At 37.9% G+C, this 18013-nt stretch overlaps 1 protein-coding gene across 2 annotated transcripts; it reads right to left on the bottom strand.

Annotated features, from left to right (window-relative positions):
• Positions 1-726: 726 nt before the first annotated feature.
• LEO1 (LEO1 homolog, Paf1/RNA polymerase II complex component) lies at positions 727-16116 on the bottom strand. Of its 2 annotated transcripts, none has more exons than XM_027466910.3 (12): positions 15969-16116; positions 14641-15366; positions 14272-14376; positions 13411-13505; positions 12830-12975; positions 11317-11401; positions 10861-10955; positions 10441-10575; positions 9718-9853; positions 9174-9360; positions 8823-8920; positions 727-5317 (listed from the first exon to the last, which is right to left on the bottom strand). In XM_027466910.3, the coding sequence occupies exons 1-12, from the start codon at positions 16024-16026 to the stop codon at positions 5213-5215; spliced, it is 1971 nt and encodes a 656-aa protein (XP_027322711.1). In that variant the 5' UTR covers positions 16027-16116; the 3' UTR covers positions 727-5212. The 2 variants fall into 2 exon arrangements, with proteins under 2 accessions (XP_027322711.1, XP_071899577.1); XM_072043476.1 differs by having other exon boundaries at positions 727-5313.
• Positions 16117-18013: the final 1897 nt, after the last annotated feature.

Here is an 18013-nt window from a genome sequence, read left to right as displayed (position 1 = left end):
TCAAGCCAATCTGACACACGTAGCATAGAAAGGAGGGTATGGAAAAAAGGATAACACATGTTGTGTTAGTGTAACACATAAAATGCATAAAATGATGCATCATTTAAGAAAACTGTGAAAGATATATCTTTAAAGAAAGAAAGATACCTTTCAGTGTCACGGTTTCCCTTAAACCAATATAAATAAACTTGACTGCAAGAAAGCAGAAACTCCCTACCATTATGAGTGAGGTATGAACATAGAAACTCACAGGCTCCCCAGGGTTAGTTTTAAATTACACAACTGTGATTTTGGCACTTGAGCTTTTTTTTTAGTTATTCCTGTGAGGGAGAAACAAGGAAAAAAAAAAAAAAAAAAAAAAAAAACATCAAGAAAACATGCTTTAGCCATGACACTTTGGCTTGATCCTTCCATATCTTCTGTGGGATATACTCCTCCCTTCACAAATATAGCATAAGCTGAGTAGCAGTCTATTTTAAGCTGAAAAATAGGACTGTGAGGTGGCAAGCTCACACGGTTTGAACAGTTATCTCATTCCATGCTAGTAAACAGAACTCAAAACTACTGGCATTAAATCCGATCAGCACCAACATGGGACCAACAGCTATAGTAGGGTTCTAGATCTCAAAATACAACCCTCAGCCAACCAAGCACAACAACTTCCCCAACAAAAACACTAAATGCAAGTGTACCAAACACCTGAATGGAAGGGATAGAGATTGCAGCTGCTGCCAAAAAAAAATACATTTATTTCCTTTACATAGTGACCCTTGTAAAATTTCCTGAAAATGGATTTATCGCAGAGATCAACAATGAATCCTAATGTAAGAACACATCCTATACAGAATGTTTACCATACGTCTTTACACTGGCAGATGAAGAAGAAAACAAAACAAACTGACTAAAAACAATCTGCAAATTGCAAATTCATCAGGCTAGGATTAGCATGCCTTTTTCACAGTTACGTTATGAAGTGAGGTATCATGAGAAAACCAGGAAAAGCATAAAACAATATAAAATCAGATATAATTTGATTCAGTCATAGGATATAAAAAAGAGGGTGTGTTAGTTAATACTTTCACTGTTTCGTAAGATTTTATTTACCTTTAATTTACAATACATAAAGAATACAGTATATATATGATTCATGATTATCATTGATAAATGCATGAATGCTATTGCTTCCCAGAAAATTTCAACATAATCCAAAGACATGAAGCTACTTTTGCTGGGAAACAGGCTCTACAACCTTTCATTTCATGACTTAATAGAAAACAAAGCAAGAAACAAAAACACATCTAGTTACACTTCAATAAATTTTTTTTCAAGTATGATTCCATTAAAGGTTTTAAACCAGAAAAATACTCGTAAAAATAAACAAAATAATCAAGAAACCAAGTCTTGTGAAAGTATTTTTGTCAGATTCTGTCAGAAAATCATTTCAGCATGGATTTACTTAATTTTACATCATTTTTTCAGCTACTTAGCTTATATAATACGTCAGAATGCCCAAGAGTTTTAAAGCAATTAAAGATACAAGCTAGTAATCAATACTAGTTTGCAGCTTTTCTCTAAGTCTTTCATGTCCAGACAAGTAGAAAAAAAACCACCCCAGCTCAAATCAAAGGGCATCACTAGGCAACACTGGGTATTAGTCACATTGCTCTCCTAGAAGCACTTTCAAGTCAAGCCACAGGCAAGTGTCTAAGCATTAGGATAGCCTAGCTAAATTTCATGAGTGTAATGTGTAATACTTCTTAGAGCAAATGTTAAAAGAACATTTACCAGAAACAAAATCTTGTCAATCTTTCCCACATAACAACCTCTGTAAGTTCAGCAACACTCAGCTTGATTAGCAGTTTAAAGCCATTAGAAAAACAGCAGTTTACTAGAACGGGCTGACATCAAGGACTCTTGTGCCTACTGGCTGAAGAATAAATACCCATTACTTCATTGGAAAGTCACCATCTCATGTTTAACACCTTCCTGTGGCTGCAGCTTCACGTCAGATCTGAGTTAAAACTTGCTGCCACATACAGAGTGTCCTGCTCTAGCTGCTTCCCCCTACACCACCTCAAGTCACAACCGACTCTTCATGGTGCCAGTTCAGGCAGCTACACCAGTAAAAACAAAACAGAACAAACTATTCATTTACCTCTACAGGGTCAGGTAAGTTTTCAAAGACAGCCAAGCAAATGTTTACACCTCTGCCAAAGAAAACATCCTTTGCCCACATCCCCTAAGTCATGACCACACCAACTCACTGGTTTGATGCTCACTTGGCCAATAAAGCAGTTCTGTTGGCTTATATGGTACAAATATCAAACTCAGCAGAAAGTAAGTTTCCTGAGATTTTAGCAAGTTGACATCTCCAAGCCTGCTTCTAGGAAGAGAGGACTGCATGGGCAGCTGCTCCTGTCAGTTGCAGCCCCTTGATCCATCAGATGTGCTCCAGCATGAAAACTATCAAGCTGCACGGCTAGGATGGAGGAAAATGCCTAGTGCAAAATGCTACCCAGCACTAGTAAGAAAACTACAGTTCAACGACTGGGAAGTATACAGCTGAAGGATATAATTGAAACAGCAAAACTATATAGCCAAGAACAGCTTTTAAAGACAGTTTCAGGAGAATTTATCATACGTCCTACCACTAGCCAGAAAATCTAGTACTCAGCTTCATGCCAGCTCTTCAAAGAAATCTATTTTTGGAAGTTGTCCAAGTCATGCCCTTTCTGGATAAGGTATTCTGATCAGGTAGTACAAAAGTAAACCAAACTCAACCTACTTTCTCTTTCCTTCTCCTTATATATTTTAGATTCGGATTAGTATTTTTAATTTGGTTAAGAAGAATCAATTCCAAGCAGTTCTCACATACTTGGAGGCTAGAAAAAGAGAGAGCAAAATTGCCCTTGAGTTAAACAAAACTGTGCATTAGACTAACAACTAACAAATACTGTAGATAAGACAAAGTTCATTCAAATGACTTTAATTACAAGGTGATTGCTAAACCCATTTAAGCTGAAAGAATATTTTCTAAAATTCCATGTTTTAATAAGACTTAAAAGAGTAATGTACAAAAGAAGACAGTATAAAAAAAAAGTACTTATTTTAATCTTCGTAATCCACAAAAAGCCTCATTTCTGGAAGCTGAAGTGAACCACTTGCTAAGTAAAGGCTTAGTTAGCATCAAACCTCTGAGAGTGATTAAAAAATATTCACTCTTAGGAGTGTTGTACAAATAGCCAACGTTTTAATTAAACTGACATTTAAGCAAACACATCATCAGTGAGATGGTGGTGTATGTTTTGCATTGTCATTTAAGAGGTATCTGGGAGGCTTTTACATGAAAGTACAGCATGTTGTATCCATACAGCATAAGAAACAATTCCCTTTCTCTACAGCTGGCTTCTTCCTGAGAAGGTTACAAATGAAAAGCAGGTAACCTCATGTAAGGAACCAGACTCCCAGCAGAGGTCTTAACTTAAGAGGATTACAGGGTCAAAATTCCAGCAGATGGAGAAAGGTTTTATCTGCACATTGAAGAGACACAGGAACTCTTGGTAACAGTTATTTAAAAAAAAATAAATTAAATTCTTAGGCACTCAGACTTCTGAGTAGAAATTTTTCACTTCGTTTTCATATTTGCAAGTGTCTACACTGCAGTCAGCTGCTCAGCAGAATATGTTAATACACGCAGAGCTCTGTGCTACTGCAGCTAGAATGCTTCCCACACTTTCCAGGCGGGAAAAATGGAGGTAGAGTACTTCAGTAAACTGTTAGCCTAATTAAACACAGAAAAAGCAAGATGTCCAGGTTAAATGCTGTATCTCGAAGAACCAGGGAATGTCAGACAGCAAAATGCTCGCTATGAGGCACTTGAACCCTTCTATCATTTTACAGAAAAGCAGAATTTAGCTGGGGAGGAGAGAGATGGGTAACAATTATTCTTACATAATTATTAGCTCCTTTATGTTATGTTACGTAACACAAATCCATATAATAAACTTTTTATAGCATCAGTCAACGCTATCATTAAATGAGGCATTAAGCTATGCTTTCTGCTACCTCTTTGAAGTCACACACTCTGTAAGACTGTGTGAAAAATAAGTTAAAAAAAAACAGCAACGATAACATCTGCATGCTATCTCACCAACAAGGGAAACTACACATGGGAAATTTAATCTTAAAAAGAAAGTGTGGTAAAGATCAGATATTCCTTGTAGCCTTTCCCTGCTTTACAACTGGCATTTGCACAATCAAATAAGGTTTAAAAATAGCATAGAAGCAGCAATGATTCTGTCCATAACATTCTCCTCCACTAACGTCGCAGCTAAACCAATCTATTTATAAAACTGACCAGGAACAATAGGCAATAGCACCATAAGGATTATAGGAGACTATGAAAGGGTATTACTAGGATGTACATTCACAGTGCGACTCACTGCACTTTTTAAAAGAGACTTTTACGTACTTGCAGAAATTTGCACGGTTTGTTTAACTCTGACATTTACATCACTAGCATATGATTAGTATTATTTTTAATGCTCAGGCAAGACGTGGATTTTCATTCTGGGCTTCAATTCATGGAAACAGAAATGTCTTAGGTGAGCAGTTTACTACTCTAACTGCAGAAACATCACAGTTTACTCAGACATGATAAGAAATACTTTCAGTCAAAAAATCCCCAAATATGCCAGCATAGTAATGTACTGTCCACAGCCCACAGTAAATAAGGAATGCCTAGGAAAAAAACAGTATTGTACTGTACCACTCACGTTCTTCCAACCCTTCTGTACAAATGATAAGCTTTTTCTCCATATCCTCATTGGAAACACTTATAATTTAAGCATTCTATGTGAAGATTATGATTTCTCCTAATAAACTCAGTAAAATTACTGATTTATTCCATCAGCCAACCAATTACTGAAGTTTTCAAAACTGAAATGTACCGTACATGATAAAAAAAATGGTACTGTGATGATCTCTGGTGCAGCAGCTGCTGCAGTAAGACAAGGCTTTAAAAATTAGAGGGAAAAAAAAAAAAAACAAGAACAAAAAAACACACTTTATTCACATCAGAAACAGAGACTTCATTGGAATTTTCCATTATCAAAATAATCCCATTATGGCTACTTACATCTTTGCTGTAAGAGAACTGTACAATATATATAAATATATATATATATAAAGCAATGTTAGTGCTTCCTCATTATTAATCATCATCATCTTCTTCTTCATCGCTGATCACGTATTTCTTATGCTTCTTACTTGCTTTGTCATCATCCTCTGCTTTTCTCTTTCCAGAAGGTTCACCTTCCTGAAGGTGAGAAAGGACAGAAAAAAAAACAAACAATATTTCAGGCTAAAATACTCAGAAGAAAAGCAGACAACAATTATTTCCTGGAAGAAAAGCAGAATTATTAGTTCTAGTCTTCCCACTTCATGCTACTGTAACAACAACAACAAAAAAGTAAATCAACAAGAGTTTTTGTTTTGTTTGTTGTTGTTTTTAAACAAACAAACCACACTCTAGCATCAAGGAAAAAGACTGATGAGAAACCACTAGTACTAAGAATCAACACCACAGCTTACAGTCTGAGAAATATAAGTGTAGGAGGCTTTGAAGAGATGGTCACAGGAACTTAAATCATTTAGACTTCAGTTACTCACCAGAATTCATGAGGAGCTAGATATTACTCGATCAATTGAGGTAACATCATTTTACAGATAGCTTGATTGTTTTTTTATATTTAAAAATAACTCATAACATTTAATTCAAATGCTAAAATATAGACACTAATGCATGGAGTGAACTAAAATCTAGCATTTTCCTGTATGTAAAACGCTTAAGGAGGCATGGTGGGATACTTGTTGATCTCATATTTTTCTACCTAAAAACTTGAAGGAAAACATTTAACTTCATGATACAGATACAACTCTTGTCTTCGTTGAAAAATCAACCCTAATATCAGAAATAAGCGAGTGGTTCACAATGCAGAGCTGTAGAACAAATACTGAAACTGGATTAAAGCTGTTTGTTTTAATACAAGAACTGTTTGTTTTAATACAAGAACAGAGAAAACAACAACAAAACATCAGATTCTGATTAACTAACTGGCCTACAACAAATTTCTGAATTGCTTCCCTTTACCTCATCTACATTTTGAATTCAACTTTTTTTTTTTTTTGTCATACTGTACTTCCAGTTAATTACCTGTTTGAAAGCAATACCATAATGACTTTTACAGGCTGGATGACCAATTTCTAGCACCTAAATATGAAGTCAGTGGGGTGATTGTTAATCTAAACACATTTACACCAGTGCAGGTTAAATCATCCTTCTAAACAGGAATTTGATTCAGAACACTATGAAGACATTTGCTCACACTACAAGCAATTAGTTGCAAATTAAAAACTCATCAATTTGGAAACAAAAAATAAGCAGTAACTTGATTATTGCTTAAAAAGAAGTGTTTTAGAAACACCCTCAGTTCTAAGTAACCTCATCTCTTTTTCCATTATTTTTTTAATTTATTTTTAAGAGCAACACACATTAATTGGATTTTAAGAAGCAGCAAAAGACAACACAGCTTTTTGGAATTTCAATGAATTACTTTTTATTCAAAGCATTTTCTTCTATACAGAATATATATATATATATATTCTATACTTTCTACAGTAAATTAGTATGGCGAGAATCTGAATTATGGAAGAATTTTAAGCATGGGAAACAGAAATTAGTATGGGTGGGAAATCTCAATCATAGCTACTTCCTCAGAACATTTATTCTCTTATAATCTGGCTAGGTTATTGTTAAATGATTCACCTTCCTCTTTAGCAGGCTATCTCCATTAATTACAGTAACAATAAAGCCACTTGCCATGTGATGATAATGTGCATTAATAAAAGGTTGATGTTTTCAGTACTGGTAACAAATTGTTACTAGGAGGGAGATTTGGGCTGTGTTGTTGACTGACAGCACATAAAAGCAAGTCTGTGTAGGAGGAGTTCTTTGTTTCACATATGTGGATACATATTAAAAAATATATATATACTTCCTACCTGCTGACTGAAAATAAGTAGTTAGGCTATCCAGATTTATTCTCCTGAAGTTGTAGCACCCCTCTGTGGCCCTAATCGGAATACTGCCTTTACATCATGTAACTGTAAAATGGAGGCTACCATTCTCAAGCAGCAGAGAAGTCCAGTTGACTAGATCCTTTCTTTTCAGAGACTAGAATTGCAAAATCCTAACGTTGATTGCTACATTATAAACTAACAGCTAGTAGTTGTCTTGTCAATAAAATAATTAAGTAAATAATTTCTACTAACAGACACTAGCAGAGCTCTCAAAATTACAGTTTTGTCTACAGGCCTGACTATGGCTTTCTGAAAGATTAGTCATATTTTCCAAAATATTAGATTTTCCTCAATAACTAATAACAAGCCAGGATCTATGAATTTCAAAGAAAAACTCATTTTCACTCCTGCTTCATAAAACACTTGCATATTAGTGCAAATACTCAGCGAACAATATAGGAGGAATAGCATCACAGCAGCAAGAACATACATTCAGAATGTAGCAAACATCTCAACAGGCTGGGAAATACCTGGCAAGAAATTTACACGAAGTACAATACAGAAATGGAAATGACAGAAATCTAAAAAATTTATCAGAGTTATGTGTCATAGTGAAAACTATGTCATATATTGCTCATTTAAACAAAACTTCAGAGATTCAGCAGCTGTGATTAAAGACATCCGACATGCATTCCCTAAAGGGACATACTGCAATCTATACTGCCAAATTGTTCTTTTAAGATGCTTTATTTTGGAAGCCTTTAAAATTCAACAGTAAGATTTGAGCCATTTCAGCAGCTGTTAGAGTAGCATCCTGGACATAACAATAGGAAAGCACTTAAAAGAAATCTGGGACAATAACTACGATGATTTTAACAGTTACAATTAAAATAATCTCTTAAGGGAAATAGTGATATAAAACTTTCAATAAAGAATTGAAAAATATTCCACAAGCTTCCTGGTTCCACTTCTAATGTTGAATGAAAATAGGTAAGTTTCTAATCTGAAAAATGGTAACTGTCAATCTTAAAATGCACTGTTAAACACCAGCGTGGTATCTGAAGAAGCGACATTGCTAGAACAAAAACTCAAGATGGGATATACACAAAGATTCGTTTGCTTATACCTAGCACTGATAGGTTACAAACCAAAAAAAAACCCTGAAATTTTAAAAGAGGAAACAGCACTACTACTCTAGCTAACAGTTAACTTGATAGTGGTGTAATGCTTTGGATGATTTTCAAGTGATGGATAACATCTGTTTAGCATCGGATTAACTGCACCTTAGGGTTTTTGTTGTTGTTGTTGTTGTTTTTTAAATCTTCTATTTAAAAAGGAGTAGAAACGTTATATATGAAAACTCTTCCTGTGTTTTCACAATGAACAGGAGAGGACCTTGTAGCTTAGGAAACAAGACTGAACTAGGATTCTGACACTGAGTCTTTTTACTCCTTGCATAATTTTGGTCAAGTCATTTTACACAGCCCTGTATCAATGTTTCCATCTTTTAATCAGCAATAGTAATAGTGACTTCCTTCAGATATCACTCAGGTCTATGAACTGACATAGCAAATAAGAAATTGGCATGATTAATTACTGTTGACAGCATGCCAAGTCAAATACTACATTCATCAGAGCATAAATGAAACTACAGAAGTCTCAGCTTTAAAAAATGGATTAAGTGCAGGAAATGTTCCCGACTGAAAATGAGTACCTTTTTCAGAACAAAATCATTTTCTTACCTCATCACTAGTCAGTTTCTTTGCCTTGAGTAGTCTTTGTGTTTTATCTTCATCTGAGCCCTCATCGCTGTCAGAAGAATAGATTCTAGCGCGTTCCTCTGCAGGAAAAAAAAAAAAAAGGTATTTATCTGAAATTGGTCAGGAAAAAGACATTATAAAAAACGCTTCTCTTAGTCTCACAAAAGGCTCGCAGAATCTAACTCCATAAAGGAAATAAACTTACACAAACCGAATTTACATTTCCTTATGTATCAAATTAAGCAGTAAAACACAGCCTTACCAGGACTCTCTTATGAAATCAATCCGTCTGAATTACATAAATCCTACTTGTCTACTGGTAAGGTTTATTACCTCTGATGCCACCTTTATATCTGTTTTTGATAGCAGCTAGACTAATAGCATCATCTCCCTCATCCTCTTCTTCATAGCGATCAGGTTCTAAATAATTTGCACTCAGACCACGCTGGTGCTGCTTCTCTCGCATTCTTCGCTGCTGAGATTCTCTACGAATGGAAGCTCTTAATCTCTCCTCTTCTTTCTGTCCAAAGAAAGAAACAAAATATGAAAATTGAGGGAAAAAAAATAATAAAATACTCAGAGTATCTTGTATTCTGCTGTAGCTTTTGAAGTCATTTCACAGGAGTGGAAAGACTGTACCTAAAACTGATTTTTTGTAAATGTAAGGTAATGCAATTTCAAACAAAAAAGACTGCATGCACAAACTGCACCCATGGTTAACTACTCTTTCCTATAAAACTACTCTTAGCTATAACTCAACGGACTCTGTTTTTCAAAAATACATTAAATGTTCAGAAGTGTTCAGCTAGATTACAGTTGTGATTATTATTTTTTTTAAGATTAAATCATCAGATAAACAACTTCTATGTGAGAATACCTTAATCATTTCTGTCCGCTGAGACTCTGGATCACGACCTGCCATTGGCAAAATACGAATTTTCTGGGTCTTTGAACATCTATCTGCCAGAGACAAAGTCATCTTCCTGTGAGTGGCGCTGTCTGTAGAGTGTGGCCTGTTGGAGAATTGCCATGGGTTAAATACTTCTAAAAAGAATTTATCAATTTTCAAATGACAGTTGCAGGGCAGGAATACTTAAGGTTTCAAAGATTCATCTGCACAAAAGTAAAAGCATTATTACTATTATTTTAAATCTTGTGCACTATAATAGCTACTGGAGACATCAATTCCTCTCAGCAAACTGGCTGCAGTCCACCACCACCCTAAATAATCATCCTCACATTTCACTGCAATATCCCAAGGCACAGTCACCATCCTGATGGCCATCATGCATCACAAGAAAGATTAATTTCAGAGAATATTAATATTCTGATTCACATGAGGACTTGCACTTAAAAATAAAATTAAAATTGATAAAAAAATACATGTAGTCTAGATACTGCGGTGAACAGCATATTAGCCTTTCAGACTGGGAAACCTACCTGAGGAAAAATCTTTCCCAAATATGCATAAAAGAGCACATTCTTACAAAACAGCTAAGCTCTGGAGGTTTACTAATTTGTACCTTTAATCTTTATGTACTAGTCACAACATTTATTTGCAAAAATAGTAACATCATTTGATACGGAATATCGTGTTTACCTGAAGGTTAACTTTGTCTTGAAAACAGCCTGTCCTTGTAGACCTGTCCCTTGTCTGATAAACAAATGGTTGTGATCTCCCTGAAGTGGTGCCTTGTACACATCAAAGACCTCATTTCCCAAGTGGAGAGACATGCTTAAAAGAGATTCATATTATCAGTTACTTGATAAAGTCACTGCAGTCCATTTTTTGCCTCATTTATAAAAAGAGAAAGCCTTCACATTTCCTTTTTGTATACAGCCAATAACTGTATTTCAATCCAAATGAAGCAGAGCATAAAATTTTCAAAGCACCGAGACTAAAATAATTTCTGCTATGCAGAACTGACAGTGAAGTTTGTTGACCTTTCAATTTTGCACGCCACGGCATTTCACTGTAAAAACAACTGTATTCCTTCAACAGCAAGAAGTCCAAACCAACCTTCCATCCGACCACTTGACTATCCGGGCATTACTTTCTCTAATCTCATTCCCTTCCTCATCTCGACGCATCCGCCACCGTATTGTGTTTTCTACCTGTCAGAACATAAACTTCGTTTTAATTCATAGTTTAACTAATAGTAAGGAATACTCTGGTAAAATACACTCTATAAAGATCGAGAATTACAGTTAGAAGGGTTACTCAATTTACTGTATGATGCAAAGAAACAAAGGTGAAAGGGATGGCTTTTACAGATGAAATGCAGATCTGAAGGGTTTGTTTGTTTGTTTTAGCATTACTAGAACTCAGCAACCTTCCTCAGCAGTGAACTGGTCCACGCCTTCATAACCTGAACCATAAGTCAAAACACCATTCTAAAATACCAGAAATAGACTTTGAAGAAATGTGGCTATTTGAGCATAATAGAGGAAAGTAAAATTAATATTAATATTATACCTTGAGTTTTAACCTAGTTCTACCTTCTTCATCAAGCATCTCCTCATCTTCAAATTCATCCTCATAATACTGGGGATCAAAGGGTCTGTAATAAATTATACAATAGTCTTTATTCTTCTAAAAAATAAGCCAGATTGTTCTTGTGCAAAATAACAGGTGCTTGAAAGGTTTAAACTATACACTGCACACAACAGTAGGCACTGCAGCTGTGAGACAGCCATTTCCACACTAATGTAATTTACTGCATTGATTCTACACCACAGGAGTCCTACCCAAGTGTCTTCACTACCATCAATTACAGCCACTTTAACAGACCCTCTAAATGGCTCTAGCTAAAGCAAGCAAGTCTGCCTCAAAAAGGTTTCCTTGGTATCAACACGATGAAGTCAGGGTTAAATTTATAAATAAATACACATAATTTTATACAGGGAAAATCAAAATGAAAATCTTTTATAAATGTGGTGAGCTATAGATTTTCTCAGAGCACAATCTTTTTAAATTTGTCTCTGAGAACCAACCAAACAGAAATAAAGAGACTGTTCTTTTTCTTCAAAAAGAAAACCAAACCTAAACAAAACAAAAACACAAAACACCAAGAACCTGACAGCTGGGGAAAAAATAAGCCAACTCAATAGCCTAATAGTTTCAGAATCGCTTGCAATGGAAAGAAACAATAATAAGGCTCTGCTACTCTGCTAGTAAAATTCTACTTTCAGTCCTGTCTGACCCCAGTGATCTTCAGGACATCTATCACTGATTACAGCCACTAACTAAATTCTTAATAGTTCTCTCCTTAAACAGTCTATAGCACGAAAGCTAGGGAGAATGATTTAACTAAGGTATGACAGAAACAATACTATGCTGCCAGGCAAGAAGATATGTATTAAATAATCCAATGAAGTTCCTAACAGAACACCTGAAGAGATGAAATTAACAGCAGTTTACTAGAGGTGCTGATGGTGGGCTTTGGGGCCACATTTAACATCACAAGCAACTCTATTAATCTGTTTTGTTTCTTCCTCTGAATTCCAGAAAAATTCTTTTGCTTGGGTTAGGTAAAAAGTAAAATAAGTAACCACTGTCCCTTTTAATACTTAAATACCACATTTAGCACATGCAGGAAAAAAAGAAGCTTATTCTAAAATTCAGAATGTTTTTATCACTCAAAAGTGCATAAAGATTCAGTGTGTTTGGCTTTCATGTCTCTGAGAGACTCAGCCTTCGTTACTTTCAGTTAAATCATACATACGTACACATGTATGATTTTAAAGACAGATTTTATTCAATCAGGCTGAACTCCAAGTTTCTAACATAGTTACTCAGTCCTTGATTAGCTAACAACCAGGCAAGTATTACTATTGACTTACCATCACTAAAGGTATGCACCTTAATGTTAACCATTTAAAATATGACCAATAGATTTAATCTTATTGCTAAAACAAAAACAACATAGTGCAACACTTAAAAAAAAAAAAAACAAAAACAACTTATCATGTATTTAATACAGAATTACCTGGGCTCCACACTAAGGAAGTTGGGCAGCTTCACAAAATACAAATCATTACCCAAGTCTGTGTTTACTTTTGGTATTTCAACCTCTATTCTTGTCTCTGGAATAGGCTCTTCTTCCTGCTGTTCTTGACTCAATCCATTCTCATCCTAAGGACAAAAAAGCACAATAAGCAAAAGTGAAAAATGTCAGTCTGTCTCCTGGTGCTGTAATAAGCATTTATATTTTGCCTGAAGAAAAGCCATCAATATGCAGAGAGAGATCAGAAAGCTTCTGATAAAAACACTTCCACCATTTCCGTGAAAGCAATCCAATTCAGCATTTTCATATGATGCTTAAACAATTTCAAATATCAGCACAAACTCAAGAAACCAAAGACAACGGAAACAGCAAAAGAGCTGACATGCAGTTTTCAGCTAAGGATGGAAGAATCTGTGGGATAGCTTTTCTCAGATTTAAAAAATAATAATAATTAAAAAAAAAGCCTAATGTTTTTCACTAAAACATTACCAAACTCAATCAACATTCCAGACTTCAAAGTGGAATGGCAGCTTATTTCTTTCAAAAGTCACACGCCTACTCACAATGGGCTGTCCTGGAGTTGGTGGTTTGTCTTCTCCATCACTGCCTGAGGAAATGTCATCTGCACCTCCAAACAGGTCCATGACATCTGCATGTTCTTGAGGAGAAAAATTACTACTTTAAATACATATATATGGAAACACACACACCTATATACAAGTGCAGAAAAAAGGATCACATCCTTCATTCTTATTATCACTTAAAATCACCTACAAAGATTAAAAAAACGCTAATGTTCACAAAACACAGATTATTTTCCTATCTTGCAGGAAAATGCTTCCCCTTGTGTTTTTAAGCTGAAGATTCAAGGTATGTTTTCCTGGAAAGACCCTATCAAATGCAAGAATCTAGCTGAAAAATTATGACAGAAGAATCAAGAGTCTAAGTTTGTCCTCAAGTTCATACAATTTAAATACAAAGAACAATTTAAATATACATAAAAAACAACTTTGTTGCACATTTTGGAAATTTTATTTCTCATTAGAATCAACGCCTTTTTCTCAGCTAACTAAATGTCATTAAAAAACAGTATAGGCTTTCTCAGGCTCTTCTGATAACATACACCATGTCTTGGTGTCTTCTGGCAACAGCTCATGAACCAGCACTCACGAAAGAAAAACTCCGTCTTTCACAGAGGAAACTGAGAGACTGGCAGAGCTAAGTAGGAATAATCAGTAGACATACAGCTTGTATTTTCAGCAGTGTTCTTGCTGTGCCATTTTGTCATTTCCATGGCACTACAGTTACTCCATATAGAAAATGCTATCAATTGTATCAAGTCTCACAGCAGATGAATGGCGTGTTTAAGATGAGAATTAAAAGACAAATGAACCAAAAGCCCACAAAACAACCCCACCATTTACCTTTCTGTCCTTCTGTATCACTGTCCGCCTCTGAATCTGACGCAATTGGTTTCTTTCTCTTCATTCGCAGAACTTCATCCTCGCTATCGCTACCTCTTGCAGACTCTACCAAGGAGCATAATGACTCACAGTAAATCAAGAATTTTGTTGCACATATTTCAAAATTCCTTTGTATTACTAAATTTGATTCAGATGGAAAGGAATTTAAATGGGCTTTAAAAAAACGTTATAAAGATGACTGTAATTAAAAGCTTTGTGATTAATGACTTTACATTTAAGTTGGAATCTTTTCAAGCCAATATGAAGTAAACAATAAAGATCAAAACAGGCCTATAAGAAGCAAATCATTACCCCTGTATTTGGTCCTACCAGATTTCCGCTCTTGTTCCTCCTCATCAGAATGCTGGGCCCTTTCATCATCATCAGAGTTCTGCACCTTCTCCTCGTCAGAATGCTGGGCTCTTTCATCATCATCAGAGTTCTGCATCTTCTCCTCATCTGAGGCCTGCGGCCTCTCCTCCTCATCGGAGTTATGCATCTTCTCCTCGTCAGAGTTCTGGGCTCTCTCCTCATCATCAGACATCTGCGGCCTTTCATCTTCATCAGAGTTCTGCACTTTCTCCTCATCGTCAGAGTTCTGCTGCCTCTCCTCATCATCAGAGTTCTGCTGCCTCTCCTCATCGTCTGACTGATCACTCTTGTCCTCCTTGCCCCACTTCTCATCCTCTGAATGTGCCTTTTCAGAACCATCTCCCTCTGAATGATGACTGCCTTCATCTGACCCGTGCCCTCGATCATCCTCCTCATCATCGTGAGCAGCTTCTGAAGCACTGTGCTGATCCACATCTGACTGATCGTTATCTTCATGCTCAGAATGCCCTGAGGCTTCAGAGCGATTGTACGATCTGTCAGAGTGGTTGTCGCTGCCTGTATGATGGGATGCTCCTTCATCCTCGCTGTCATCTCCAAACAGTTCTTTATTACTAGGTTTTATTGCCTCCCTATCATCGTCCTGGTCACTGTCGCTTCCAGAAGCGTTACTACCAGAGCCAGCGTTCTCCTGATCGGAATCAGATTCGGATCCAGAGTCAGAATCTGCAAAACAGACATCGCCCTTTTAAACACGAAATAAAACATCCCTACGGGGAGCCTCACAAGAAGATGAGTATCGATTTAAAAAAATATTAATGAAATAAACAAAAGAAACAGCAACAACAGAGATCTGTAAGAAAGAAGCACGTGAGTTACCTACGACAACAAAATAGAAGGTGACACGAAATGAAAGGCGTAACGAAACCTGACAGGCGCCACGTTAAGGTCTCACCACCAGCTGCCAAATAAGATCCCGAAGTTGAAAAGGAACCAGTAATTGCACAAAACTGGAAACAGCGAGAATTTCAAACACGGAACGACGCAGTTTGTGAAACCTTTCACGTCTCAGACCGCCGCCGTTCCCTCAGACCCAGCTCCCCCCCCTGCAGCCTCTCCCCGCCCCGCCGGGCAGCACACGGCGCTCCCGCCCCGCGCAGACCCGGGGCAAAGCCCTCAGGCGCCCGGCGTAACGGCGCCGCTCCGACACCGCCGCCCCGCTCCCCGCCCTGCCGGGAGCGGCCAAGCCCGAGCCGGGAACCGACGGCCTGGCCGGCCCGGGGGGGCGAGCGGCAGCGGCAGGGCCGGGCGGGGCCGGCGCCGCGCACCTTTCTGCTCGGCCTCCGAGTCGGCGTCGCTGCCGAACAGCTCCTCCATGTCGGCCATGGCCGCCGCCGGCGCCGCGCAGTGACGCGGTCCCGCAGCGCCCCCCCCGCCCACCCCCGGGCTCGGGGCCGGGCCCGCGCACGCGCCCTCCCCGCGCGGGAAGGCGGCCCCGGGCAGCCGCCATCTTGTGCCGCTAGCGCCCCCCCCGGCCCCTGCGTCCCCACACGCGGCGCCGCGAGGTCCCCGTCCGCCCCCAGCCCTGCTCGGGGCCGCGGTTCTCCCCCGCTGCTGTTTAAGCACGCTCAGGTCGCAGCCCAGCCGCCCTTGGCAACGCTCTGCTTCAGGGCACACCGAGAAGGGAAAGACAGCCACAGGCTGCCGGCTGCGTGAGCTCTGACGGAGCTGGATGAGGGCGCAGGGCTCAAAGCGCCAGAGGAGGATGCACAAGGAGCCAGGGCCGTTTTAGAGAAAAGGGGAGGGGTGTAACAGCACTGCACTTGCCTCCCACAGCTCCCAGCTCCTGCTGTGGCAGCATCTAACGCAGCAGGTAGAAAATCAGGTAGAAAAATCAGGTGGAAGGAGAGAGGGGCTGTGGAGATAGCCAGCTGCCCCAGGCGCTTCCCTTCCCCAGCAAGCCCAGCCACAAGTGCTTGAACCACATGGCTGAGCTGTAGTTCACAGGCAGACAACTGCAGCCAGCTTACTGCTGGAGTAGGACTACTCCGAGGACTACTACTTAAGTAGTAGTGCACTACTTAAGGAAAAAAAAAAAAACAGTAATTTAATCATTCAACAAGTTTACTGTTTTACAGTCTGACAGCATATAGTGCTGATAAGCTAAAAACACTCAATTCATATTTCCTCAATGGAAATTTAAATTGAACACATGCTCGTTTGTAGCTTACAAACAGCCTAGTTTTTTTTTACAGCTTGAATAACAGTACATCTTTAACATACAACAGTAAATATATAACTGTTTTAGAATATAGTATGTGTTTCCATGCTTAGATTGGAGCCAACAGAATCAACAATATGTGGTCATTTGACTTCTGCATTAAACCTGGAAAAGAATCTAGAAGAAAATGTACCACCTCTTCTGAAAAAAGACCTTGTGTTAACAGTATCTAACTATCAGAGTAATACCACTTCTACACTTCGAAACAAAGTCGTGTATAACATCCCACTACATCTGAAACCATTAAATCACAAGATTCAAGTTTAGACTGTTGACGACTCCTGGCTACAGACTGAATTCCTTCATTTATTCCAGAAAGGTTATACGTTGTAGGCAGAAAAGTGACTTGTAACTGTTCCATGCACCACACCAGGTGTCCTTCAACAATTTGGAGGGCCAAACTCTTCTGATTAAAGAGAAAAAAAGAATCTATGCCCATTCTGTCTATCCTGAAAGCTCTGACAAGCAGTGGAATACTTTGCTGCTGTCTGTAGAGCTAAACCAATTAAGAGAGGTGCTCTACTTTTTTCTGTGACAGGGCACCAGAGAGTTGCAACTTTAAAGCCTGTCTTTGACGGGAATATAAACCATCAAGCAGCTAAATTTAATTCTATAAAGAAATAAGGAAGAGATTTTGTCTATTATTTCCATAATCCAGCCTTTCATTTTTTCTCCTTCATCTTCAAACAGGAGATAATTACATAACTTTGTTTGATAATAGTAAGATAAGTCTCCATAAAATCACAAGCGAACAGATTTCATGAACATGTAACCCTTCAACAAATGAAGGAAAACATTACAGTCTGGTTTTTGACACAAAATTATTATGGTGCCTAGCAAATAAAAAGTACAGTACAGTACAACGTTAGGCAACTCAGCACATGACATGCTTTGGCCAGCTCTATCTGTAAAAGATATTTAGCTTGCAAAGATACCCATACTATAGAGGTACTTAAATTTCAAAAAATCTAAGAAGTTCTTGACAATTTATAAAAGCCCAAACCAGAAGAAGCCCTTTTTATTGTTACTTGTCAGATCGTTTCTAGTTGCTTCAAGCTTATAGTAATGTAAAGTCTTTGGTTCTAATACAAT

The sequence above is a fragment of the Anas platyrhynchos genome, chromosome 11, assembly GCF_047663525.1.
Source record: "Anas platyrhynchos isolate ZD024472 breed Pekin duck chromosome 11, IASCAAS_PekinDuck_T2T, whole genome shotgun sequence".
NCBI lineage: Eukaryota > Metazoa > Chordata > Aves > Anseriformes > Anatidae > Anas > Anas platyrhynchos.
The sequence above is the reverse complement of the archived record's forward strand: the minus strand, read 5'-3'. Positions and strand labels throughout refer to the sequence as shown.